Consider the following 27,443-nt stretch of genomic DNA (forward strand, 5'->3'; position numbering starts at 1 on the left):
CATGAAGTATCAAAACTGACTCAAGAAGAAATGGAAATGAAGAGATTAAATCAGTAATAAAAAAAACAATTCTAACAGAGAAAAGCCCAGAATCATATAGCCTCATTGGTGAATTCTACCAAATATCTAAAAAATTAAAAATAGTTGTCAGCTCTTCCACAGAACAGAAGCGAATGCCTGTTCACTCATTCTGTAAGGGAGCAGACACTCTAATGTGAACACCAGCTGCAGCTGTCACAAGAAAGGAAAAGACTAGCATCCCTATGGATATAGGAACACAAATCTTCAACAGCGTATTTAAAGGACTGTACCCTACAACAAGCAGAATTTATCCCTCGAGTGCTGGGGTGATTCAACATACAAAAACTAGTCAATACACTATACCATATCAATAGATGAAGTTAAAGAAAACTGTACGCCGGCGCCGCGGCTCAACAGGCTAATCCTCCGCCTTGCGGCGCCGGCACACCGGGTTCTAGTCCCGGTCGGGGCACCGATTCTGTCCTGGTTGCCCCTCTTTCAGGCCAGCTCTCTGCTGTGGCCAGGGAGTGCAGTGGAGGATGGCCCAAGTGCTTGGGCCCTGCACCCCATGGGAGACCAGGAGAAGCACCTGGCTCCTGCCATCGGATCAGCGCGGTGCACCGGCCGCAGCGCGCCAGCCGTGGCGGCCATTGGAGGGTGAACCAATGGCAAAAGGAAGACCTTTCTCTCTGTCTCTCTCTCTCTCTCACTGTCTAACTCTGCCTGTTTAAAAAAAAAAAAAAACACTCCGTAGAAGGGAAATTCCTCAGTGTAATAAAGGGCACCCATGAGAAAGCCAGATTCAAGGACTTCTCCCTGAGATCGTAAACAAGGCCAGGATATCTTCTCTTACTGCTTCCAACCACCAATGTGCTGTGAGTTTGATCCATTGCACTTAGGCAATACTTTCCAAAGATGTCAACCCACTGCCTGCAATCTGTTAAAATTCCAATTGCTTATTTTTCAGAAATGATGTATTGACCCTGAAATTCATATGGAATTGCAAAGGACCTGACTAGCTAAAACAATCTAAGACAGAAAATGCAAATTTGGAGGGCTTACACTTCCCATTTTCAAAACATACACATTGCTACAGTGGCCACGTCAGTGTGCTCCTCCAGCCTAAGCAGGCTCATGTCAACCGGCGGAATGGAATTGAGAATGCAGAAATAAATTCATGCACCTGTGGTCAACAGGTTTTCAACCATGGTACCAAGACAACTGAATTGGAAAAGAAGGGTGGTTTCAGCCAATGAGCATGAGACAAGCGAGGCAAGAATGAAGTGCCCCTATCCAACTTGTGTGAAAACGTCAACACAAAATGGAATGAAGACCATAAGAAACATAAGACCATAAGAAACATAAGAGCTGAAAATTTAAAACCCTAGCAATAGACATAGGGATAAATCTTCATGACCTTGGATTTGGCTATTGATGCTCAGACACTATACTGAAGCACAAGCAATGAAAGAAATACAGAGAAACTGGACTTCATCGAAAGGAACACTTTTGTGTCCACCAAGGAATACTGTCAATAAAGAGAGAAACCAACCTATGGAATGGGAGAAAACATTTGCAAATTATATCTCTAATAAGGGATTAAGACCCAGAATATATAAAGAGTTCCTAAAACTCAATAACAACAAAAACTCAATTAACAATGAGCTAAGGACTTGTAAACACAATTCTCCAGTGAAGATAGAGAAATGACCAATAGGCACAGGAAAAGATGCGTGCTATTATTAGTTATCAGAGAAATGCCCATCAAAACCACAAGGAGACACCATGACCTCTAGGATGGCTATTATTTAAATTTAAAAATAACAAGTGTTTGTGACGATATCGGTATGTTGGAATTCATGCACTGCTAGCGGTAATGTAGAGTAAGAGTTGGCTCCTGACAAAGCTAAACCCAGAATCGCCATGGGACCCTGCAATTCCACTGCTAAGTATACACCCAAAAGAATGGGAGAAAGGGGTTCAAACATGGCATTCTACTAGGCTTCATCCAGCGCTTGTCCCAAGAGACAGATGAATAAACCTTACATTGATTCTTGTGAAAATGAAATATTGATCAGAAATATTAACCAGTCACTAATGGTGAAGAAGTCCTGATCCATAACCCAATGTGGATGAGCTTCCAAAGGCACCACACCCAGTGAAAGAAGCCGGACATATGGGCGACACCCTATACGATTGCTTTTGTGAGAAATAGCTGATTAGGAGCGTCCATAGATACAGAAAAGGACTTGGTTTTTTTGTCAAAGGCTGGGGTGAGGGAGGGATGGGGACTGACTGCTGAATGGGTACAAGGTTTCTTTTCAGGGTGATGAAAATGCTCTAAAAACCGGTGGTGGTGATGGTTGCGCAGTATTGTGAACCCACGAAAAGCCACGGACATACATGCTTTAAAGCGGTTAGAATGGTGAGTTTCATGTGATGTGGATTTTCCCTGAACGAAGCATACACAGCACTTGCACCTTGCAGGAGGCCCCTCGAGGCTGGCCCCTTAGCTGTGCATCCCACAGGTGTCCGGCAGGTCAGCCAGCAGCGTCTGGTGGTGCACTCCTTAGGGAGACCCATGGACCCAATGGCCACGCACCTGTTTCATATCCACCTGCCATGTGGTGCGTCCCCTGCTGGGATGTGAGATGACATGGGACCCGCTGAGAACAGGGAGAAATAGATCCCGGCTTCAGGGAGCTGGGCTTGAGTGTGCTTGGTTGAGTCCACAGCATAGGGGAAAGGAATCAATGTACAGGTGTTGAAGAAGGGAGTTCAAATCCAGGAGAACGTGCCTGCGATGTGGTGGGCGAGGCTAGCTCCTGGGGGAGGGAGCCCCGGCCAAGAGGGATGACTCTCCAGCTTTCGGAGCTCCTGAGGAGCCCTGTCCTCATCGTGCAGGTGGGCAGACCCTCGACTGCATAGCTGCCTGGCTCCTGACCACAGGGCCAGGAGGCCCAGGGAACCATGCAGGCAGCCAGCGCCCTCTTTCTTTAATAAAATTTGGCAGATACTTGTGCACACTACATCTGCCCCCCTGACCTGCCCCAGCGCTCCCGGCAGACCCTATCTGTCAGTCATGACTTCCTTTCCCCGTGGGTTGGACTTAGCACCACCATCCTCTGACAAACAGCCCGCAGTCAGGCAAGATGAATCATACAGCAGCCCCTGCCCATCTGTGGTTGCACTCTGCACAGTTTCAATTACCTGTGGTCAGTTGCCGTCTGAAAATATTAAATGGAAAATTCCAGGGGTAAACGATTCATAAGTTTTAAATTGCATGGCATTCTGAGTGCTGTGATAAAGCATCTCATGGGGCCAGCACTGTGGCGTAGGAGGCTGAGCCTTTGCCTGTAGTGTCCGCATCCCATATGGGCGCCAGTTTGAGTCCTGGCTGCTCCACTTCCGATCCAGCTCTCTGCTATGGCCAGGGAAAGCAGTAGGAGATGGCCCAAGTGCTTTGGGCCCCTGCACCCGCTTGGGAAACCAGGAAGAAGCTTCTAGCTCTTGGCTTCAGATTGGCCCAGCTCCAGCTGTTGCGGCCACTTGGGGAGTGAACCAGTGGAAGGAAGGCCTCTCTCTGTCTGTAACTCTACCTCTCAATACATAGTAAAATCTTAAGAAAAAAAAAACAATAAGAACATCTCATGCTGTCCCTCTGTGTTGCACTGGGGACACGATTGCCCGACGTCCCCCACGTCCACGCTGTCCACACTGCCCCTAGTGACTGCCTTGGCTTTCAGACTGATGTATCACATTGATGGCGTCTCAGTACACTACTTGGGGCACACGTGTTTTAACAGTGACCCCAAGGTGCAAGAGTAGCGATGCTGGTGGTGCATATGCCACAGAGAAGCCACAAAGTGCTTTCTTAAGTGAAAAGGTGGAAATTCTCTCCTTAAGGAAAGAAAAAAATCCCTTCTTGCTGAGGTTGTCAAGATCTAATACGGTATTTTGAGACAAAAGGAGAGAGAGGGACATAACTTTTATTATCGTATACTGTTAAACTTTTTTTCTATTATTAGTCATTATCATTAATCTCTGCCTGTGCCTTGTTTATAAATTACACTGTATTGTAGGTGTGTGTGTGTGTAGGAAGAGACACAGTATGTATGGAGTGTGGTGCTATCCGCGGTCCTGGAACGTGTTCCCTGTGGATAGGGGGATCTGCCGTGGGTGTCCCGTGTGATGAAGACACTGCTGCTCCCCTAGTGCCACCCACACCTCTGCCTCCCTCGCTGTCCTAGCACCACCCGAGGCACTGCCTCCAGCAGCTGAACTGGCATGGCCTGTCTCTGCCTTGAGTCCTGGAGAGGTCCCAGCTGACGTGACGTGTGTCACCTGCACAGATGACATGGTTGTGAGGGCCCGGGGAGCAGTGGGCCGACGACAGAGGAACACACATGAGTCAGGACACTGAAGGAAACGGGCAGGAGACCAAGCAGGTCCCAGCTCCGTGTTTGCATCAGCTCCAGGAAGAAGCAGGTGGAACAGGCCTGGCCAATGGATCCCAGTGATTGTAAGGGGCCATGACCCTGGTCAGGCTGACCATGGTGAGTCTTGGGACTTGGGCTGGAACTTTGGGAGAGAGAGGGTGGCTAAGCTGTAGAACTGGGTGCTGTCACAACCACCTGACCTCGGGAGGGGAGCACCTGGGAAGTCGCACCAGGGTAAGCAGAAGCAAGGGGGTGAGACAGATTCCCCAGACACACCCCTTGAGCTCCTGGATGCAGCCAGACCTGACGCCAGAACTTCCGTTTGGTCTCTTTTGCCTTCATCCAGTTTGACTTCTTTTTTTGGTGGTAATTATTGATTACTAATGAGGAAGCCTGGTTGATATGATCCATCAGTCTCCCATAACTGCTCTTGGCCTCAGTTTTCATTAAAAACAAACAAACCCCTCATCTCTGTGGACCGAGCATCTCTCGCCTTACCTCCCCCAGACGATTCCCCCTCCAGCTCTAACTGGTGTGTCACACGCGCATCCACAGGCACCTCCTGGGCTGCCAGCTCGCAGCCCCCTCACCTGCCCACCTTCCAACTGCCCCACAGGAGCTCTGTAAGAAGCAATAGCTGGAAAAGAGGTGGGGCAGAACCAGTGACCTGGAATAGTGAGCTGGAACCAGGCACCAGGGGTGACTGGAAGGTCTCTCACCCCACAAGCTTCCGACGCAGCTGATCTGGCACGGTGAAGGCCAGGGCGATTAGTGCCTATCTCCATCAACAGCCCTTTGCCATCCCAGCCTGGGAGGGTGGATAAGCACTGTGCACCTGGTGTTCCAGGGCCGGCTCTGCCCTTAGCTGGGCACAGCTTCAGGGTCACTTCCTTGCCCTTTCTGAACATCGCTTTCCATATTTGAGAAACTGGGAGGTGACACTGGGTTGACTAGAGTGGTGTTTCCCAAAGTATTTTCCAGTAGGTGTTTTACAGAAATGAGAGAGAGAGAGAGAGAGAGAGAGAGAGAGAGAGAGAGAGAGACCCACCGCAGCCCAGTAATTTGGGGACCACTGGGTAGGACAAAGTTAAGCAGAAGTGCATTTCCTACAGGAGTTGGGGAATTCAGCCTGCTCTTGTGCACTGTGGGTCTGCCATGGGGAGGCAGAGCCCCCGGCAGTCTCCAGCTTACTTGGCAGAGCAAGTGTTTCTGGGTCCAGTACCCTGGGGAGGAACTGACTTTGGGAAGAGTTAGCTTGGGGCATTTGTAGGATTCCTCCCAGCTCTACAAAGTTTTCAGTGCAAACGCAGCGTTTTGATCTTTGGGCTCTCTGTGTGATGTTAAACTGCATCCCGAATCCTGAATGAAAAGCGTAGGTGGAGTTCAGTTGTAAGACAGGATTCCAGCTGCTCAAATGGAGGGTCATAGTATGGGCTGGGCGGCAAGGATCCAGCGCACAGAATCGCCAATGACCTTGGACCATGTGGGCGCCAGAGGGAGCTCCACTGTGAGCCTGGCTTGCCATGGATTTCCTGTTTTGGAAACGCAAGGACGGGCAGATGACTCTTTCCAAGCACCCAAGTCTGGGTTGTGTATAAAGCCGGAAACTCCGGGCTTGTGCAAAGTGCCTTAGAGACCGAGGGTTGCAAAACCAAAGAGGCTTTGAAGTTTTAGAGGGAGGATCGGACCTAGACAAACACATGCCTCTTGTCTGCAGGCAAGCCGCAAAGCAAATGAAGTAGGCAGCAGCAACTCAGCGAACCCGCCTGAGGACGAAACCGATCCCACAGCAGCCCTGCCTGGGCGCCGGTTACAGAAACACGCAGCGTGTGAGCGACGCTTTCCTGCCTTGTGTCGCCGAAGTACAAAAGCACCCACAGGAAAGCGATCCACAGCTTCGCGCTTGGCGGGGGTCCTCTCAAGGTGGTGTTACTCAAAATTGAGTTTTACCATCCTGGGTGTGTTGGGGCAGGGAGTCTGATGCTCACTCAGCAAGCATGTGTTTCAGATTCCCACAAGGCACTGCGACTTCTCCCCCAGGATGCCCCAGGGGGAGATCAGGAGTCCCTGAGCCCTGAGTGTGCCCCCTTTTACCTGTAGCTTATCAGCTCGGTCTTTCCTGGAGTCAGGGCTGTGCACGTGCTGCCCGGGACGTGGATGCTGAGTTGCATGGGTCTGGGTTTGAACACGGCTCTGCCATTTTGCCAGCAGGTTCCCTCTTCTGTGGAGAAGCCGCGGTGTCTTCATGTGCAGCACTCAGCTGGGAGAATTTACCTTGAGGCAAACGATACACAGACTGCTCATTGGGGGCTGTACTGTGGTGGCTGTGCCGCCCTCTAGCCTGACGGTTTCTCTCCCGTTTCCGCCATGCTGCTCACCCTTTCTGGCTGAAGGCTTCCCGAATTCCCACCCAGCCCACAGAGTCCGTGGCCCCCGAAGCCCTTCCTGGTGAAAGATGGCCTCAAGCTCATGGCAGGCTGCTTGCTCTCTTCCCTGCTGTCCTCATTCAGGTTCACGCCCCACAGCAGGTGTAAAGCCACCCCTTCTTTGTGTGACCCAAGAGCCCTGGGTCCCCACTCCCCCATCGCCGAAACCCAGGGCTGGAGGAAAGGGAATGGTTCCTAGCTGAACCCTCTCCTGGTGCTCGACCTTTCTGCCGAGGGTTCATTCAACCAAATCTTGCATACCTCCACGGACAGGCAACTCACTACACAGAAGGGCAGGGCGGCTCCCCACTCACATGGCTGCTGGTCGTCTGCCTGGCTGTTGAAAGGTGCCACTGAGCCTCACGTGGAGCCCGGCACATCCCGAGGAGCAGTGAGATTCTCTCGCCTACCCCTCCCCAGCGCTGGCCTCTCCAGGCGCATGGCAAGGACAGAGGGCATTTTTTCTCCCTCTACAATAACTCAGCTTTGTTAATGTGTCTCTCTCCTTCACCCACCCAGAGGAATCCTCTCTGGATGCCCACAGAGAACGCATTTGCAATGCTGAACATAATTAGTCGGCTTCCAGCAGCAGCAGGGAGACGCATTTCTGGGCATAGATGAATCACAGCCTTGGCCAAGTACCCTCTGCGCAGGAGCCAGCTCAGGACAGGCCTGGGGAGTGGGGGTGACATTGCTCTCCCGTAGCTTCAGAAACCCGGGTGCAGGGCATGGCAGGTCACCGACAAACTCAAGGGGAAGGCATGCGCCGAATCCCAGCGATCTCAGACCTCCCAGCCTGGTCATTGATCCCCAAGACAAACACTTGTCTTGCTAACCAGGGAGATTTACTGTGGTCCTTACAAAGGATTCCTGAGGCTGAGGATCAAAGACAGGGAAGGCAGGCCTGGCCGAAAACTGAGAGATGAATGGGCAGAGAAGGGATCAGCGACTGACGAAGGAGACATTCCCTAAGGTTGTTGACACTCTGCGTGCTCCATCTTTCCGTGGAGTGCTTCTGAAGTGGGTTTCTACGTTGTGACTGTGTTTTGGCCTCCTCCGTCCTTTTCCTGGTGAGGTGGCTGGATGGCGTCTCTGGCATGGGCAACTTCCTCGCAGGCTGAATAGAACTCGACCTTTGCCCAGCTAGCCAGAACAGCCTTTGGCTTATCTGCGGTAAATGGGACTGTTCGAGAGGCCAGGGAAGGACGGGGGGCAGTGTCACGGTCACCAGACAGTGGGCGTGACAGTGGAGGGAGTCCCCCTTTCGCTCGCCACTCCTAGGGAGGGACCAACCCACAGAGCCCCTCTCTTGGTCCCTTGTCCCCTGCAGTGGAGACAGGTCAGCGGGTGGTCGGCTCCCCAGTTCTGCCCACTCCTGCTGGGTGGCTTCAAGCTTCGGCGCATCAGTTCCCTCTGCCGGTTCCTGGGGCCCGACACTGTGCTTCCTGTGCTCATCTCCGCCATCTGTGGGCCCAGCAGGGAAGCGGGGCTAGGAACCGTCCATCTGCAATGCTGTGGGGCCCCGGGGAGGTCTAAATGGGGCATCCTCAGCGCTGGTTACACAGGAATCCGGCAGGGACACCTGTTGCTCTCTTGTTGTGCAGATGAGAGCAGCAGAGTAGATCTGCTTGCTCATCTGCTTAGCTTCACGCACACGCACCAGGCGCCTGCCGTGTGCGCTGTCCTAGGAGACAGTGTCCATGCCTGGGACCGCGGTGGGGGCTACGTGGGACGGGGTGACCGGGGAGGCCCCCTCTGTGGAGGTGACCAGGAGGGGACAGCCACGCTGGCCTGGGAAGCAGGGGCCTGCAGAACCCCGTCTCCTGCACGCTTGACTCCCGTGTTCGTTCTCAGGGGTCTGTCCTGGCCACAAGCAGGGACGGGATTTTTATTTCGATAGAATCATTTCACACCTACAGGAACTTTCAGCGCCCAGATTCAGCACGGATGGTTTACTTTTTGGCCCTTTCTTTGTAAGTACACAAGATATAAATGCACACAGGCGTGCACACACACTCACAGAAACACACATTTGGGACAACCGTTCGAGAGCTCACAGAGGACACAGGCTGCCCGTCTACCCCAACCTTGGCACGTGTATTTCCTAAGAGCAACAACTTTCTCTTGCATAACCTTAGTTACACCTAACCCACACTTCGTGTTGAAGTTCTGCCAGTTGCTCCAACAATAATAACCTTTTCCAAATTACCCGTATTTTTGCAGGGCCAGGATCACATGTTACATCAAGACCACGTGGCTCTTGGGGCTGCTTCAATCTGGACCCGTTCCCAAGCTATTCTTGATCATTCTTGATCCCGACAGGCCAGTTGCTGTGCAGGACGTCCCTGTATTGGGTTTCGCCTGATGCCTCCCAGGGAAGCAGCAGCACGTGTGCAGCACCTCACAGCAGGAGGCACGAGTGGCCGGTTCACCCCGGGAGTGGGGATGTCCACTGTGCTTGTGGGGCCACGGAGGTCTCCTCCAGTTCCTCCCCTGGGAGGACACCATTCCCCCTGTTGTAACTGAGAGCTGCTTTCGTGAGCAGTGCTTCCACAGCGTAACTGCTCGGACCCTCATTCATTTTAGCTTTTGGGGGCCGTTGCCCGGCTTTATTTTTGCTTCTGCACTTAACAGTTCTCAGCATTCTCGTGTACGGAAGAGCTTTCCTTCTCCACTTGATTACACAACATTCGTTTCTCTATGTGGCCATGAACTCACGGAGTTTTATCTTACCCAGTAGGTGATCAACCTTACTGCTCTCAGATTCTCCTCCACTCTGGCCAATGGGAAAGGCAGTCAGCCCAAGATCTGGGGGCTCGGTGGGCTCCTGCTTCCAGTGTGTTACTGCTTTCAGGTCCTCGCCTGGCACAGAGCCCAGGAGTTTCTGGAATGTTCTGTGCATAGAGTCGCTGGGGATCTTGTTAAAGCGGATTGTGACTCAGAAGGTCAGAGCTGCCAGCATGGGTGGTGTGAGAGGCCCTGGAGGTCTGACAGGCGGTGCCCCTGAGCACCCAGAGAGCAGGGCAGAGGAGCCCAAAATTCCTATGCGTCAGAATCAGCTGGAGGCCTTGCAGAAGTGAACATTCCTGGGGCCGGCACTGCGGCCTAGCAGGCTAAGATACCGCCTGCAGTGCCGGCATCCTATATGGGCGCTGTTCGTGTCCCGGCTGCTCCTCTTCCGATGCAGCTCTCTGCTATGGCCTGGGAAAGCAGCGGCAGATGGTCCAAGTGCTTGGGCCCCTGCCACCCACTGGGGAGATCCAGAGGAAGCTCCTGGCTCCTGGCTTCAGCCTTGCCCAGCTGCCTGGGGAGCGAACTGGCAGGTGGAAGATCTCTTTATCTCCCCCTTTCTTGGTAACGCCTTGAAAAATAAATACATAAATATTAAAAAGAAAGAAAGAGAAAAATGCTCCAGGCCCTAGAGACTGCGACCTGGTTGGCACAGGGTGTGGCCTGGATGCTGAGAGCTTTATGAGTGCTGTAGTGGCGCTATCGCTCAACTCATCTCGAGATTGTTCTCAGAACAGGGGAGCAAATACCAAGGCCTGTAAGAGGCAATAAACTCGGTATTCCGAGGCCGTGGCGAGGAGCCCGGGGAGGTGGCGAGGTGTGAACCTGATCAGCCCTGTGTGTTGCCGGGGTGAGGCTGAAGTATCTGATCTGTGGCCCTGGCCCCCTGGTCCCCCTACCAGGCCGGGGCCTTCCAGCCACACGAGTTGTCGGACTTGTGATGGATGAGAGGTGAAGCAGCTTCCCAGCCTTCCCTGAGTGTGCCCCACGTTTTAAACAAACACTGTGCATGGATTTTGTAAAGGGCTGACCCAGGGGAGGAGGCTTTGGGGCAGAGGGGACATCCCCATTACTTGCGAAGACCTCCAGTGCTGCTCTGCCCCGAGAGCAGTGGGTGTGCGTTGGACAGCAACGTGAATCGACTTCATGCTACCTGGCTGTACAATGGGAACGGTTGACGGTCACTTCTGCATTATGTGCTTTTCACCACAAATATGAAAAAATTCACTCACAAATATTTTTCAAATGCCCACCCCGCGCAGTGTGCAAAAAGTGCTGACGGTACAAAGAAGTTAATGTGTAAGTTGACGGAATCCTGCACAGTGCTCAGCGTGAAGCATTTCAGAGGCCAAAGGACAGGATGGCTTCAAGGGCGACTCAGTTCCCCAGGCAGACGGAGAGGCTCGGGGGGAAGAAGGCATTCATCACACGCAGGAGAGGCCAGCCTGCCAGGCACGGATGCTGCAACCGCTCAATTTCCCATGTGCTACTGCCAGTGACCCTGCCCACCTCACTGGCACGGGCAGTGACGTTATCTCAGTAAGATTCGGAAAGAATTTAAGCCAAGCACGGAAAAAAAAAATTAATGTGTGAAACTGTGAACGTGGGAAACGGATATAGAGTCGGGGGTGACCGCTCCCTTGAACACGATGACGATTCTTGGTACTGGGCGCTGTATCTGGGCCACTCCTCAGACAGGGCCCCGAGGGCACCTGGCCCACAGCACCAGCCTGGAGGGAGGCCGCTGCGAGTGGAGCCCCTGCATATCTGCTCTGTCCCGGGAGGAGCTCCTGGGACAAGATGCACGTTCTATTTTGATTCTGGCAGCTGCTAACCTTTCTTCTAGGAAAAGGGGGAAAAAACGCCCGTTGGTGACATTCTGTCGTTCTGAGCCAACTGAACGGAGGCGGGCACGGTCCCTGGGCAATTTTTAGCAACACTCCCAGGCCTGACACTGGACGCCGACCTGCCAGGGAGATGGCCTGCCCTTTCTCTTGGTCATCCGAGTCCTGGCTTCTCCTGGGCAGGAGCTGACAATGATGTCACCGTCTCGTGAGGCTCTGGGGTGACCTTGTCACAGAGCTGCTTCCACTCCTTTCTCTTGCATCCTGAAGTTTAAAGAGAGCCCTAGGGGAGGCGGGGGTGGGGAGGCAGAGGACCCTGCAAGGGGGAAGCCCCTGCCCACCCTGTCTGACTCCAGATCCTCACTGCTTGGAGCTTTGCTCCAAACCAGTCTCTAGCAGTTCTCAGCCTGGGAAAGTCAGAAAAATCGTGGAAGTAGAGATCACCGAGGATTTTTTTTTTTTAAATGCCGTAGTAGACTGAAGAAGGCAGAAACTAGGAACTCCTAAGGAATGACTCTGATCCTTGTTGTAAAGGCAGATAAATATTTACGAGTGGTCTCTGTGTGCTTCGGACCAACCACGGAGCCTGGAAGGCAGTCAGGAGGCAGGCAGGCTCCATCAGTGAAAATAGACCCCGAGCTCCGGCCCTAGCCAGCCCGGCTAACCCTCAGCACTGCTTCCGGCGGTGGGAACCACCCCCACCCCCACTTTATGGGTGGGGAGCAGTGCTAGGATTCCGGTCTGCATCTGGACGTGCCACACCCCAGGTGGGTTTTCACAGACGCCCAGCCAGAGTGTTAGGCTACATGAACAGCAGGTTGAACCTGCTTTTCTGAAACCCACAGTGTTCAAGCTGAGAGGAGGCTGTGGAGATGGGGACACCAAGGCTGGCAGCAGGGGAAGCCATCTGATGAATGCTCTCCCTTGTGACTCCACCTTGGAGTCACAGGCCTGGGATCCAGGGAGCCCATGAACCCCAGCTGCCTGGACGGCGCTCCTGCTGTGCCTTACTTAGAGCTTTCTCCCCGGGACCCGAGGACCACGCTGTGAATCTTCCTTTCTTGGCTCTAGGCAGTAGGAGCTATCGCAGGATTGGAGCTCCAGAAACTGGATTTCAGGGAACACAGGACACAGAGTTTGCTGCCCAGCAAACCATGGCCACTCGGACCGAAAGGCTGAGATTGAAAAGCAAAGAGAACAGCACCACCTGGTGTTCATGACCGAGAGGTGTATGCTTAGGCGCACCCTCCCTGCCTTACTCAGGAACCCAGGCCCGGAACGGGTGAGAAGCCGTGCCTGATTCTAACTCTGCTCTTTCCGCAAGCCTCAGCAGAGGGGAGGACAGCCCGGTCTTTGCCTGCCTCGTAGCCGGGGAGCACAGCTCACACACAAGACGGTGCACGGGGGCAATGATGGCCAGGGGACGGTGCAGCTGCAGAGCCCACGCATAGCCTGACTCCAAGCAGAGGCGGGAGCAGCCCCCGCTGGCCTCGGGCCGTGCAGTGTCCCTGACACAGGCTTTTGGGACTGGGCTAGCCTGGACTCGCCGTGGCCTTGGGCGAATCTTTTGCTCTCTTGGGCTTTTCATCGCCATCTGTAGGTGCTGAGTGATCCCTGTGACCTGGCCCCTCTGTGACCTCATCTCCCACTGCTCCCCCCGGCCCAGTGGCTTTCCCTGACTGGGCAAAGCTGCTCTTGCCCCAGAGCCACTGACCTCGTTCTGGTGGACTTGGACGGGGCCTGCTCCCTCCTGGAGGTTGGCCATCCACTCAGAGACAGACCTCCCCAGAGTCCTCTGAGGCTGGGTCCTTGCCCCGTCTCTGCCCCCTCCCACAGGTCCTGCCCAGCACTCAGCATCGGGCACCGATCCTGGCACACGGACATCTGACAATACACTTTAACAGTGAATGAATTATTGTTTCAAAGTCACGGATCTCCTGAGGCCCACGTCGGGGAGAGCCAGGCTGGGTCCTATTGGCATAAGGCGGAGGGGACCTCGGCGAGCTGCGTGGGCCCCACGGCTGCTGCCACAGCTGTGCCTCCAGACCCCGGGGTCAGCGCCTGCCGGCACCGCTCCCTTCCTGGCTGTTTGTGTCACGGCTCTCTAGTCCCCAACATGGACACAGCTGGGGTCTGAGATCAGGTTTGTTTGGCACAGTGTGTGACTGTCCTCGTACTGGGAGGTCCTCTGTGGCCTGTCTTCAAACCATGAGGGGCAACTTGGGGATAGGGGAGGGGCTCTCGTCAACACCCAGATCCTCGTCCCACCTCGGGCACTGCAGCCAGGTGGGATGGATACCAAGAAAGAAATTCCTCCAGAGTAATCCATATCAGAGATGGCAGTGGGGCACGCTAGGAAGGTTCTAGAAGCAGCCAAGAGAATAAGCATCTACATGCTCTGGTTTATTAGAATTGAGCAATGGATTGCAGAGGAATTTAAAGCATTTGGCCTCATCTTCCTCATTTCTTAGTGTTACTTTTCCACGTAAATCGGTAACTAGTTAGGCAGCCGCTGTTCTTGTTGGGTGAATGGCTGGCAGGGTGAGACGCTGGGCAGCGCCGTCCAGGTGAGGTAAGGACGTCACAAGTGCATGGAAAAGCGTGTCAGTGCAGCTCAGAGTGCTATGCTTGCTGGCCTCATCATCTTCTAGTGTCCATAGAGGAGTGTGTGTGGCCAACCCCGTAGTGGGGCCTGAAGAGGAAGCCCCTCCCAGCAGCCCGTACCAGCAGCTCCGAGGACCCAGCACCTGCTGCAAGCCTGCTACCCCCTTGTGTGACGGTTCAGCCACCTGGACCCCCAGAGGACACCAGCTACCGCAGACTTCACGGCTCAGTGGGGACGGCCCGGCCCGTGGTGTCAGGGATGGGCCTGTGATGCAGGCCTGGCCCACGAAGAAGCTGAGAACGAGACCACCGCAGCTGGTGGACAGGGAGCATGAAGTCTGGGTGTGCTACGCACAGGAGCCTGCCCAAGACTGCGAGCCAGGGTTAGCGGAGCTGAGCGACGGACAGACACCAGCCGCGTTTCTAGACCCTACCAGGGTGAAGCCTGGACTTCAGTGATTTTCCACACTTGGCACAGGTGCACACAGCTCACAGCTGGCAGTCGATCACACAATGCAACACTCCTCCCTTCCTGGCAGCGAGCTGAACACAGTGTGGACAATAGCAAAGAGTTACGCGGAAAAGGCCGGCACCGCCAACGTGGGCGCGTCCCCCGAAGCCTCCATCTGGAATGTGGAAATTGTCCATTTGCAGCTGGTAACTTTAAGGTGGAATCCTCATGTTAGCTGGGTTTCCATGGGTGCACATTTCACCTTGGTCCTGTGTTTTATCTGTCCACCTTTCTTTGTGGACAGCAAAGGCAACCTCTTACAGTCTCTTCTGTGAAACCAAGGCAGGGATCCAGGTGGGCTGGGTGACGTCACGATACAAACCCGTCCTCAGCTCTGGTGACCACAGGGACCCAGCTGGCGGAAGCAGAGTGCTGCACAGCCTTGGCAATCTCAGGCGTGGCTCCTGGGGGCTACCAACAGCCCCACACCTCAGAGGACAGCATCCCTGCAGAACACAAAGGAACCCTCGGGGTGGACTGGGACAGGGCTCCGCTCGAGCTGTGCTCTTGTGGAGCTCACGGGGGCTCCTCTCCCTGTCTGCCAAGTACACATGGTTATCTGGCAGTTCATACAGCCTTGCCCCCTCACTGGGAGAGCCGCTGGGCCGAGGGATGTTTGTAGGCTACAGCTGAGTCTCGTGTGTGAGGGAAACTGTCAGGTTTAGGGTTCCTGGGTTCTAGACCTGCATACAAGCCAGTCTTCACAGGTGATAATTCTGGTGTAATCCATGGGGAAAAGACGGCCAAGGAAGGAATAAAGGGTACCCAGGGACTGAGCACGAGACCACGAAAAATGAACACAGAGCTGGAGGGACCTGCAGAGACGCACAGTGAGAGGACCAGATGGCCGGGCCTGGCGCAGCTGTGGCGAACATGGGGAGCGAACGCCTCGGCAGCGCCTTGCACCACAGGCCCGCACACGCAGGTGTCGGGCAGGTTTGTAATCCTGTATGATCTACCCTGCAGCAGTCCTTGTCGGGATTAAGCACGAATATGGTTACAAAACGCCCATGCCAGAGGCCAGTTCTATTGTGCCTTCTCCTCACCACTCAGGCCAAGATCCTCAGGGTGATGCATGGAGGAGCCCCGTGCTAGACCAGCCCTGCAGGGCCAACTTCCCCACCAGCAGGTGTGGGCACAGCAGGAGGGAGGGCCGCCCACCACACCTATGTTGCTCTTCTCCAGGAACCTGCAGGGGCCGGTATAATCAATGAGGAAAGGAAACCAGGTCTTCTACCCAGGGCTCGCAGTGTCACACACCATGCTCGGGGACAGAGAAGCAGCACGCAGCCAGCCAGCTGTCAACTGGTCGGCCACACTGCAAGCCAGAACGCCTCCCTCATTGGAGCACGATGGGCCTTGGCCTTGTCTCGATACAGCTTTAGAGGCTGGAGCATGCAGGTTTGTTCCCTTTCACCTTTTTATTTATTCGAAGGGCAAAGTTAGTCCTCCACCTGCTGTCCACTCCCCAGAAGGCCAAAACAGCCGGAGCTGGGCCAGACCAAAGCCAGGAGTCAGGAGCTTCTTCCTGGCTTCCCACGTGGGTGCAGGGGCCCAAGCACATGGGCCATCCTCTACTGCTTTCCCAGGCGCATTAGCAGGGAGCTAGACTGGAAGTGGAGCAGCTGGGACGCCCATATGGGATGCTGGCGGCCCAGGCACTGGCTTAACCCACTGCACCAGAGTGCTGACCCCTCCCCGTTACTTTTCAAGCAGCAAGTGCTGGCTGATGAAGTTAAAAATCAGCTTTGCTTTCAGTGGCCTGTGATAAGAGTGGAAGATGGCTTCTCCAAGTCCAGTGCGGCCCAGGAAGTAGAACCTGTTTTGCTGTCGAGGACCATGTTAAAGTCTGCAACAGCACCCTGGTCCCACCTGGGTGCGTGTCCCTCTGCTCTCTGGCATCGCGTGCACACACTGCTCCAGCAGCACCAGTCACGCTGACCTGCAAGCGCTGCACCCCAGAGCACTCGTGGGCAGGAAGCGTGTCAAAGACACAGCACATGTGCTGTGTGTACACGAGGCACTGTCAGAGTGTACACCTAGCCCCTAACACAGCACATGACGTGAGTGTGCACACCAGGCACTGTCAGTGTGTACACCTAGCCCAACACAGCACACGCTGTCAGTGTGTGCACACCTAGCCCAACACAGCACACGCTCAGTGTGTGCACACCTAGCCCAACACAGCACACGCTGTCAGTGTGTGTACCTAGCCTCTAACACAGCACACGCTGTCAGTGTGCACACCTAGCCTCTAACACAGCACACGCTGTCAGTGTGTGTACCTAGCCTCTAACACAGCACACGCTGTCAGTGTGCACACCTAGCCCAACACAGCACACGCTGTCAGTGTGCACACCTAGCCCAACACAGCACACGCTGTCAGTGTGTGTACCTAGCCTCTAACACAGCACACGCTGTCAGTGTGTGTACCTAGCCCAACACAGCACACGCTGTCAGTGTGCACACCTAGCCCAACACAGCACACGCTGTCAGTGTGTGTACCTAGCCTCTAACACAGCACACGCTGTCAGTGTGTGTACCTAGCCTCTAACACAGCACACGCTGTCAGTGTGTGTACCTAGCCCAACACAGCACACGCTGTCAGTGTGTGTACCTAGCCTCTAACACAGCACACGCTGTCAGTGTGTGTACCTAGCCCCTAACAACACACGCTGTGAGTGCGTACACCTAGCCCTTAACATAGCACATGCACTCTCAGTGTGTGTACCTAGCCCCTAACACAGCACATGTGCTGTCAGTATGTGCACCTGGTCCTTAACACAGTACACGCACTATCATTGTGTGCACCTGAATGTGAGACAAGTGCTTCAGGAATTCATGATAGGAGACCGCTTTAAAAAAGTCAAAAAGGAAATATCCAATTTAATTTAAAGGAAAAACGAAACAAAACAAAACAGACCCAGGCACTGTCTACATGAATACAATGGAGCAAACCAATCCCAGGAAGAGTTCTACGCCTTGGTGACCACACTGCTGGGCAGGGCTGGGGAGAAATGAAACCACCACTCAGCTTAAGCAGTTCTAAGTTACTTGCAAATGAACTCATTTCAGGAGTGGAGAATCCTTGGGGGCACTTCTCGTATCAAACTGTATGCTAATTTCTCCGTGAATGTCCCGTCCCTCTAATGAGGCAGTTGTATAAAGTCTCCTATTGCTACCTGGGGTCAACTCTGTTTTAGCCGACTCTCAGCGGAGGGGCGACCAGGACGACACCGTCTCCCCGGACAAAGAGCATCGGGATGTTCCGTTTGGTTGACTGGAAGACAAGAAGAACAGAACACATTTATACAAGTATGCATGATTACTATTTATGTCTTGTAAGAATCTTAAAAAATGGACTCATGATAATGCAAAGAATGGACTGAAAAACTTGCTCACTCACCTGTGCAGCACAAAGAACCAGTGTGTCGCTGTCTGGCACTACCACCACCCACCCAAACCCCTCCCCCTCTTCCTGGGCACAAGGCTGGACACTCCTCAAGGCCTTCAGCAACTTTTTTTTTTTTTGACAGGCAGAGTTAGACAGTGAGAGAGACAGAGAGAAAGGTCTTCCTTCTTCTGTTGGTTTACCCCCCAAGTGGCCGCTAAGGCCGGCGTGCTGCGCCGATACAAAGCCAGGAGCTAGGTGCTCCCTCCTGGTCTCCCATGTGGGTGCAGGCCCAAGGACCTAGGCCATCCTCCACTGCACTCCCAACCCTCAGCAACTTCTGAGAGCCACAGGAGTTCTACCACGGGAGTAGAGAAGTGAGCAGAGACAGGCACACATCCTGACCACCCCGTCAACCTCTCGTGAACGCTCTCTGTGGTTGCTCCTCTGACGCTGGATGGACCCAGTCCCGGTGAGCATGCAGGGGCTGGCAAAGCCGTCGGGAAGGCCTGGGTGCTGACTGGCCACCTGGACGGAAGTGGTGGTGCTGTCATAGGGCAGGACACCAAGTGTGCTGGCCCGAGCCATCACAGGCTACCGCGCCTGAGACTTCAGCCAGTTGTGAGGTCTCAGGTGGCAGGGAAGGACACCTTGGTGAAATGCTTGGATTAGGTAAGGCTTGAAAATCAGCCCGGGGCCTCCCAAGCCCACAGGCTCTGGGGAAAAGGCTGGAAAAGCCACCGTCAGTTAACCCACTGCATTCAGCAGCACAGGACGAGAAAGGGACAAGCTCAGCCAAGAACTAGCTGGTTTCAAGGAGAGAAGAATCAGGATGCAAGGGGTTAGAAAAGCACTCCATCTGAGGTTGTGGCCCACAGAACTGGTCAGAAGTAAACAGATAGGAGAGCTAGGAAGTTGTGGGATTTAAAGAAACTGCACTGTCAAACAAACAAAGCAAGCAAAACACTACTAAGTGTGCCCGAGTGCTGTGGTGCCTCATCCCAGGAGGCCTGACACAGCAGAGTACAGGGTGCCAGGCTACCCTCAGCGTACGACATCAAGAGGTGCGGTTCACTGCTGTTAGGGACCAGCCACTCCTTTCCTGATGGGGTTTTGGGGTAATTTCCTGCCCTGCTATTACTCCGGATGTGGGAGGGGCCGATCATGTGTTGTTGCAAGTTTATAGGTCTTTGTTCCACAAGTGAGCACTGTGGATCTGAGAGAGAACTGCCAATCTCATGGAGGCCCGGGACCCCGAGGCGGGTGTCCTGCCTGCCTTCTTTCGGGTAGAAGCATCTTCTGCGTGGAGAGCAGGGCTGTAGAACAGCTGTACAGCAGCTCCACCACCAGACTCACAAGGCTCAGGACCGCCAGGCGGGTACCGGCACAGTCAGCTTTGCGGGAGTGGGCGGGGTGGAGGCGGGTTTGCAGGGACACTTCTCCAGCTCCCCGGGTGATGGCTCAGTTGGCAGCTGGGTGCAGGGATGTTACATACTAGCCCACACCCGCACCTTGCAGGGTCACAGCTCAGCGACGCTGGGAACGCTATGCAGTAAGTGGTAGGATGCTGGCTCAGCACTGAGATGTCTACAATGTGAATTCCTCATCCATGTAGGATGTGGCCAGTCCTGGAAACTCGTCTGACCCCTTGCCCTCCATCCACTGAGAGCATAAGCAGGTGTCCAAACGTGACAGGTTTCCCATAAATACGTGCTAGACATTGAGATGTTTTCACAGTGATTAACGCCACCGCGTCACTTACTTTATAGATCTCTTCATACGTTTCTTCATCAATTTCTATGGTAGTCACCGTTTCTTCCACATCTCCCAGTATCATATTTAAATGCTGATCGTAAGCCTGAAACGGGAGGGTGAAGGACCAAGGAACTCAATGGTGAAATTAACAAACACTGCACAAATGACACTTGTGGCACTTAATCCACACACTTTTATATAGAAGCAAAAGATACTCCTCCTGCTGCTGTCACATGTTTCTTTAGAGATCATTTTCAATAAATGAACTGACTTGATAAAAAACACACAACTTTATATAGTCAAAATGGACTGACTGGAAATAACTTAGAGTTTTTAAAACATCCTTCCCACTTGCTATCCCAGGCAGTCACATCATTTATAATAGTTAGTTATGAAAAAGAACAAATTTATCACTTTGAATCCTACAGCAACACTATGACAGAATACAGTAAAAGGGACAGAACCCTTTGTGCGACTGCCAAGACGATGGCATCTCAGTCTTTGAAAGACACAGGACAGTCATCTGAGTCTCCCTGTTCTGGTGTAGAGCAAACACCACAAAGATGAAGTAAGGAGACAACATCTCGCTCACTTACAGCCTATCCAAAAGGCTCAATCAGTGTTGCAAGTAAGATGCTGAATCCAGGCTCCAAAGTGGATGCATTTTTGCATTTCAACTAAGCGTGGGAACTCATTAGGTTTACTTTGACCAAACTGTTCAGTGGTTTGCCTGCTCATATCAAAATAAAGAGTAGTCTATCAGTCATGTGGGGAACTGCCAGGAGGGCACAGCCACAGAGCAGGCAAACAGCAGAGGGGCAGAGCACACAGACGGCCAGGCCACACAGCCCACACGCAATCAAGTCTACACAGCAGTGAGGAAGCCGCCAAGGTTCAGCGTAGGGTTTCATCCTGTGTCCAGCGCCACAGTCCCATGGAAGTACCATTCTAGTTTTTCTCCCCACAGCGCCACTGGGCTTCGTCTGCTCTGATGCAGCTCCCTCCCCAAGCCCCCGACTGACGTCACTCTGCCTGCCAAATGTGAAAACTTTCACTTCCTGTGTCCCTCTTCTTTATTTCAAAATACTCTTTCATATTGGACAGCTTTCCCGTTTCATGGCAGTAGGGTAGGAAAGGTCGACACAGGAGCAATCTGCCCTCCAGGTAATCGGGTAAACGTACTCACGTGCAATCTGCCGCGAAGCTCTCGGTCGTTTCTCATTTTCACGTAAATTCGTTCATCCAGGCTGAGCCTGATGAGATCCAGCGGCTCCTCTACAGTGTTGGTAGTTTGTTGCTGAGAAAAGAAACCAGCTGTCAGGTGGCAGCAAAGCCGGTGTGGTGTTCAACTCACCATGTGTGACCACGGGCAAATGACAGCCCTGCCACACCTCTGTCTGCTAACGACCGTGTCTACCTGTGCCGCTGCTCTGAGGCTCCAGTGACCTCCATGAAAGCTGAGAGTGGCTCTCACACATTGAGGGCCATGTAGATGAGGGCTAACACACACACGCACACGCGTCCCGCGGTCACATAATCAGGACACTTCTTTATTCCTCAGAATCCAAACACACGGCCCCCTTCAGGGCGTGGGACTCAGTCTGAGGACTTCGGCTTGAGATCTCTTTTATTAGTCATGTGGAAAATATTTACTTCACGCCCACCGCACCCTAGCCAGAACGGTAAACCCAGATGAAGGTTTAAGGAAAGACCATAAACCAGCACGGGCCAGCTGAGCTCACGGTGCCCCGTGGCCAGTACGACGCACACACCCAGCAGGCCGTACAGAATATGGCGGGTCACGGGCTTAGGAACCATCGGGCAGCCTGGGGTCAACGCCTGCCTCTGAGCTGACACTGATGACCTGAATGAAGATTAGACTCCGTGCAGTCTGCAATCCTCAGACCCCTTGTTTGTAAAATGAGGTCACATGCTTCCTACAGCGTTCTAGTGAGGACAAAAAGAGCCACTTCTTTGAAAACAGACCCCGTGAAACTTACAAATGAACTGCCGGGAGCACAGGTGTGGGAGGTGCTGGCTAGGATGACTGGGGTCGCCCACCGGGAAGGGACGGATGCAGAGATTATTCCAGGACAGCTTCTCCAGTGGGTACGGGGGTCAGGGCAGGAAGTGGCCTGCACCCCGGGACGGCTGGACCGGAGAGGAAAAGTCAGCCGACCTCCTCCGGTGCCGCCGTCCTCAGTACACCAGGTTTGTCAAGAACCAGATAACCAAGCCCTGCATCACACTGAACCACAAGTCTCAGTTCCTGTCCTCAAGGAGCTCATGTTAGCGCGGAAAGAGGCGTAGCAATGGTCATAAAATTATAAAAACATACCCCACTGCCGGTCACCCCTCGGGGGGACATAACCAGTGTCCACCCGTTCCATCCGCTGCCCTCTCACGGGGGCCTCCTCTGACCGTGTAATTCCGCCAGGCAATAAGCATTGGCTGAGTGTTTCCAGTGCCGTTCACGGCCCGGCAAGCAGAAATGAGAACCACCACCAATCCCTGCTCCCAGGGAACCTGCATTCTAGCAGGGGGAGCCAGGCATTCAACGAGGAGGCATCCGCGTAGCAAGCCAGAAGTAGACCAATTACAGAGAGAGGCAGCGAGCGGGCCCCGGGGGCGGCGGCCGGACGCACAAGGGCATCAGGGAGGGGGGCAGCGCTCGAAAAAGCGCCTAGGGCCACCCGTGCGCTTCGGCCCGCACGCGCGTCTCCCCACGACGTCCGCGCTTCCCCGGTCTCCCCAGGGGGGGAGGCCACGCAGAGCCGCGCGTGTGATTAATGACAGAAGCGACCCTTCTGCACCGGCGGGACGAGTCCCATCCCACAGAGAGCCGCGGGACGCGGGAGGGAGGGAGAGACCGGCACGCCGCAGAGGGCCGAGGCGGAGCCCAGGGCCTGCGGCGGAATTCGCAGGCGCGCGGTTAACTCAAGGGCCCGGGGGGACTACGCCCAGGTGACCCGGCAAGAGGAGCCCCGGCAGGTAGGTCTCTCTGCCGTGGCCTTGGGGAAAGCCGCCCTGGGACGAGAATGCGCTCTGCAACGAGTCCTGAGAAGGCACTCACCTGGTCCACGTCGTCCGCCATGTTTCAAACCCTGCGCCGTTTCCCACCTCTCGCGAGAGCAGGAGAACGCGTCCGCGCTCGGGAAACCGGAAGAAGCAATGCACCGGAAGTAGAAAGAAGCCTGTTGGTTTACTACGGGCCGCTCGAGGCGGGGGGCGGAGCTTCACCTCGGGGCGTGGCCCCGGACCACACCCCCAGAGGGGGCGTGGCCAGTCGCGGTCCAGCTCCGCGGCTTCCCGCGGCTTCCCGCGGCTTGGTGCGTCACGCGCGGAGCGAGTCTTGCCCGGGCAAGATGGTTCGCAAACGCGCCGCGGGTGGGGAGCCTCAGGGACGCAAGGCGCCTCAGGGACGCGAGGCGCGCGGCCAAAAGGCCAAGGGCAAGAGCACGGCCAGGCGTGGGAAGCCGGAGGGTGAGCGCAGGGCCGCGCGGGGCTGAGCGGGAGATGCTGTGCGGGGGCGGGAGGCCTGGTGGTCGAGGTCCGGGGCGGCGGCCCCGAGTCCCGTGCTGGCCGAGACGGCGACGTTAGGGTGGCCCCGGGGGAGGGGGTGCTGCCGGGGCCGCCCCTTTGCGCTCCAGGCCCGGAGCGGGTGCCGCGGAGCCCAGCCTGCTCCCCGGCTAACCGGAAGGTCAAGTCCAGCCTCCGGGCAGAGGCCGAGGGCGGCCCGGGACAGGACTTGGCCGTGGTTCTGTGTGCCCAGGACGCGGACGGACCCACATCCCGCGCGACTTCCCCCTACTCTTTAAACCCGAGCTCCCTGGGTCCCGCACTCGGCCCCTTGTTGCTGCAGACCCCGGCGTCGCGTGCTGCCTCCGGGCTCTCGCACGGCCACGACCACCCGCCCCTCCCAGGCGTGGACACCTGCAACCGGAGGAGCCTGCAGGGCACGCCGTGGTCCCGCCGCGACCCCTCCTTGCAGCTCCCTCTCCGAGGCCTTCGTGCCCCCACCGTATGAGCTGGATGCTGCCAGTCTTGTTTCCTTGTGGTCTGTTTTTTTTTTTTTTTTTTTTTTCCCCAAATTAAATTTTATTTGAAAGACCAGGAGACAGAGATCTTCCATCTCCCGATGCACCTCCCACATGCCCACAACAGCCAGAGCCAGGAGCCAGAGTTCAGGCCGGGTCTCCCAGGCGGGTGGCAGGAGCCGGTTCTGAGCCTCCCAGGGTGTGCATTAAGAAGCTGGGTTTGCAGGTGGGGCGGGCAGGGCACTGTGGGCTGAGAGTGACCCCGGTGGCTTCCTAACCCTTGCACCAGCTCCTGTCCCTGGTCTGTTCTTGAACGGAGCAGAACTCATACTGTAACTCCCTTGCGTGGGTCACGTGCTTTCTTTCATATTTCTTAGAAGGTGACTGAGTTACATTTCTTCGTGTAACTGTGCCGTAATGAACCATTATCTCCTGGTTGGCAGTGAGGTTATTTTAATTTTTTGGATGTTGTGCGTAGTGAGACTAGGAACATTTTGATTGAGTTTTTTGTTTCTTTTTTTATTCTTGTGACTTGTGTCTCCCTTGTGAACAGAGAACAGGTGTGCATTTTAGCCAACCAAGTAAGTTTCCCAGTGCCTCTGGAGTATGCCCTCACCTGTGTTTTAAATGAGTAAAAATGAAGTATTTAGTACATTTGCATATGACATTCAGAAATCCTGAATTTACAGGTAACCTACTTACACTGTCAAGTTATAACTCTTTTTTTATTTTTTGACAGGCAGAGTTAGACAGTGAGAGAGAGAGAAAGAGAAAGGTCTTCCTTCCGTTGGTTCACCCCCCAAATGGCTGCTACGGCTGCGCTGATCCGAAGCCAGGAGCCAGGGCTTCCTCCTGGTCTCCCATGTGGGTGCAGGGCCCAAGCACTTGGGCCATCCTCCACTGCACTCCCGGGCCACAGCAGAGAGCTGGACTGGAAGAGGAGCAACCGGGACACAACTGGCTCCCCAACCAGGACTAGAACCCGGGGTTACAGCGCTGCAGGTGGAGGATTAGCTTAGTGAGCCATGGTGCCGGCCACCTTATAACTCTTTAATCATTCTCTGGCATTGGGATAAGAAATTTTTCCCAGAGTCGAAATAACTGCTGTTGAAATATTTTGTATTTTAGAATGTTTGCTTTTTTTTTTTTTTTTTTTTAAAGATCTGTTTATTTATTTGACAGGCAAAGAGATAAGAGAGGTCTTCCTGGAGTGACCCGCTGGTTCACTCCCCAGTTGGCCACAACTGCTGGAGCTGGGCCAGTCTGAAGCCAGGAGCCAGGAGCTTCTCCTGGGCCTCCCATGTGGGTGCAGGTACCCAAGAACTTGGGCCATCTTGTACTGCTTTCCCAGACAGCTGGACCGGAAGTAGTGCAGCCAGAAGTCGAACCAGCGCTCATAAGGGATGCCGGCACTGTAGGTGGCGGCTTTACGTGCTACGCCACAGCGCTGGCCTCTGCTTATTTTCTGTTTCCATAAAATGTTTAAAATATGACAGTGCGGGGCTGGCGCCGTGGCTCACTTGGTTAATACTCCATCTGCGGTGCCGGCATCCCATATGGGTGCCGGGTTCTAGTGCCGGTTGCTCCTCTTACGGTCCAGCTCTCTGCTGTGGCCTGGGAGGGCAGTGGAGGATGGCCCAAGTGCTTGGGCCCTGCACCCGCATGGGAGACCAGGAGGAAGCACTTGGCTTCTGGCTTCGGATCAGCGCAGCGCCGGCCGTAGTGGCCATTTGGGGAGTGAACCAGCAGAAGGAAGACCTTTCTCTCTGTCTCTCTCTCTCACTGTCTATAACTCTACCTGTCAAATAAAATAAAATATGACAGTGCATAAGTAAAACAAGTCTAGAAGACATAGTACTGAGGCCGGCACTGTGGCTCAATAGGCTAATCCTCCGCCTGCGGTGCCGGCACCCCAGGTTCTAGTCACGGTCGGGGTGCCGGATTCTGTTCCAGTTGCTCCTCTTCCAGTCCAGCTCTCTGCTGTGGCCCAGGAGGGCAGTGGAGGATGGCCCAAGTCCTTGGGCCCTGCACCTGCATGGGAGACCAGGAGAAGCACCTGGCTCCTGGCTTCAGATCAGCGCGGTGCACTGGCTGCAGGGTGCTGGCCACAGCAGCCACTGGGGGGTGAACCAACGGCAAAAGAAGACCTTTCTCTCTGTTTCTCTCTCACTGTCCACTCTGCCTGTCAAAAAAAAAAAAAAAAAAAAGACATAGTACTGAATCGGTGATTTATGTAGCATTCAAACAAATGCCTTTACAATGTGTACTTAATTGAATTAAATTTGATTTCATTTAGCTAAATGAAATGCAAAAATACATCCTTGAAAAAAATAATTGCTATCCAGAGTCAATCAATCACAAAAGGAATGTATTAATTTGATATGTTGGGTTAACATTGCACCCATTTTGAAACTTCAGTAAAATAAAAAGAATATTTTTATTTTACCAAAATTAATTGAAGCAAGGTCATAGAAAGGTAGAGGAAAATATTTTTCAGATTGAAGATTGTTTGTGTGAGTATATTTGCAAAATAGGGAAATATCCTTCCCTGTTGTGTTATTTATAAAGTATTAAAATCATTATAGTTGCTTGTTTATGTGTGAATAACCACCGTATTTTTAGATAACCAAATTTAGCTGAAATCAACAGGCTACACTTTTTTTTATATTTCCCTTTAACAAAAAAATTAAGGAAGCAGAAACATTTTTGACTGCTATGTTACCACAATGTTCAGTTTGAGGTGGTTGGCATAGGAGTGGCACTGGGTTAGAATGGAAGGTTTAGTAGCAGTATGATTTTTTTGTTTGCTTGTTTTTTAAATTTATTTTTTTGAAAGCAGAGAGTTACAGAGAAGCACAGGCAGACAGATCGTCCATCACTGGTTCACTCCTCAAATGGCTGCAATGGCTGGAGCTGGGCTGATCAAAAGCCAGGAGTCAGAAGCTTCCTCCAGGTCTCCCATGCCAGTGCAGGGGCCCAAGGACTTGATCCATTTTCTGCTGCTTTCCTAGGCCATAGCAGAGAGCTGGATTGGAAGTGGAGCAGCCAGGACTCAAACCAGCACCCGTAAGGGATGCTGGCGCTGCAGGTGGCGGCTTTACTTGCTATGCCATGGCACCAGCCCCAGCAGTATGTATTTTGAGCAGAGTTTATCTTAAAAGATGCCAGAAACGTGGATTTAGTAGAAATGAGGTTAAGGCAACACTCACATGTTTATGAACTTGAAGCATTTCTCTGAGCAGACTGGATTGATTATCCCTGGAATGGACTCGGACATGTCCAGGCGAATGAAGCCCTGGTGGAAACAAGCCAACACCATGTACACGGGAGGCAGGCAGGGTGCAGGAGGTGTGTGTCCCAACCACCCCAGCCCCGCTCTTCCCTCATTCTGCTTTTGACTCGTTGCTCTTTCCTGTCCATTCTTCCCCCACATGATGTATCATTTGTCTGCCTGCCCGGCCACCCACCCAGCCTTTCTCAAGGGTGGGCACGGGAGTTGTTACAACAGTGAACTTGTCTGGGTGACTGTCCACCGAGTGGGCAGGCAGTCACCATCCGTGATTTCCTATGATTTAAGGCTCTGGGTTGGGATGCCCACATCCCGTACTGGAATGTCCCAGTTAGC

General features: G+C 53.8%; 2 protein-coding genes across 2 annotated transcripts in view; one reads left to right on the forward strand and one right to left on the reverse strand.

The window, feature by feature from the left end:
- Nucleotides 1-17,500: 17,500 nt before the first annotated feature.
- LSM3 (LSM3 homolog, U6 small nuclear RNA and mRNA degradation associated) lies at nt 17,501-22,945 on the reverse strand. The gene is made up of 4 exons (XM_062200517.1): nt 22,855-22,945; nt 20,968-21,078; nt 19,789-19,884; nt 17,501-17,915 (listed from the first exon to the last, which is right to left on the reverse strand). Exons 1-4 carry the CDS (start codon nt 22,873-22,875, stop codon nt 17,835-17,837), a joined length of 309 nt encoding a protein of 102 aa, XP_062056501.1. The 5' UTR covers nt 22,876-22,945; the 3' UTR covers nt 17,501-17,834.
- A 154-nt stretch (nt 22,946-23,099) lies between these two features.
- The window catches only part of XPC (XPC complex subunit, DNA damage recognition and repair factor), a 30,635-nt gene continuing 26,291 nt past the window's right edge, over nt 23,100-27,443 (forward strand). The window contains exon 1 of the mRNA XM_062200518.1: nt 23,100-23,264. Coding sequence (XP_062056502.1) covers nt 23,147-23,264 — 118 coding nt within the window. The 5' untranslated portion in view covers nt 23,100-23,146. The remainder of the gene's footprint in view (nt 23,265-27,443) is intronic.

Source organism: Lepus europaeus, chromosome 9, assembly GCF_033115175.1.
Source record: "Lepus europaeus isolate LE1 chromosome 9, mLepTim1.pri, whole genome shotgun sequence".
Classification (NCBI taxonomy): Eukaryota; Metazoa; Chordata; class Mammalia; order Lagomorpha; family Leporidae; genus Lepus; species Lepus europaeus.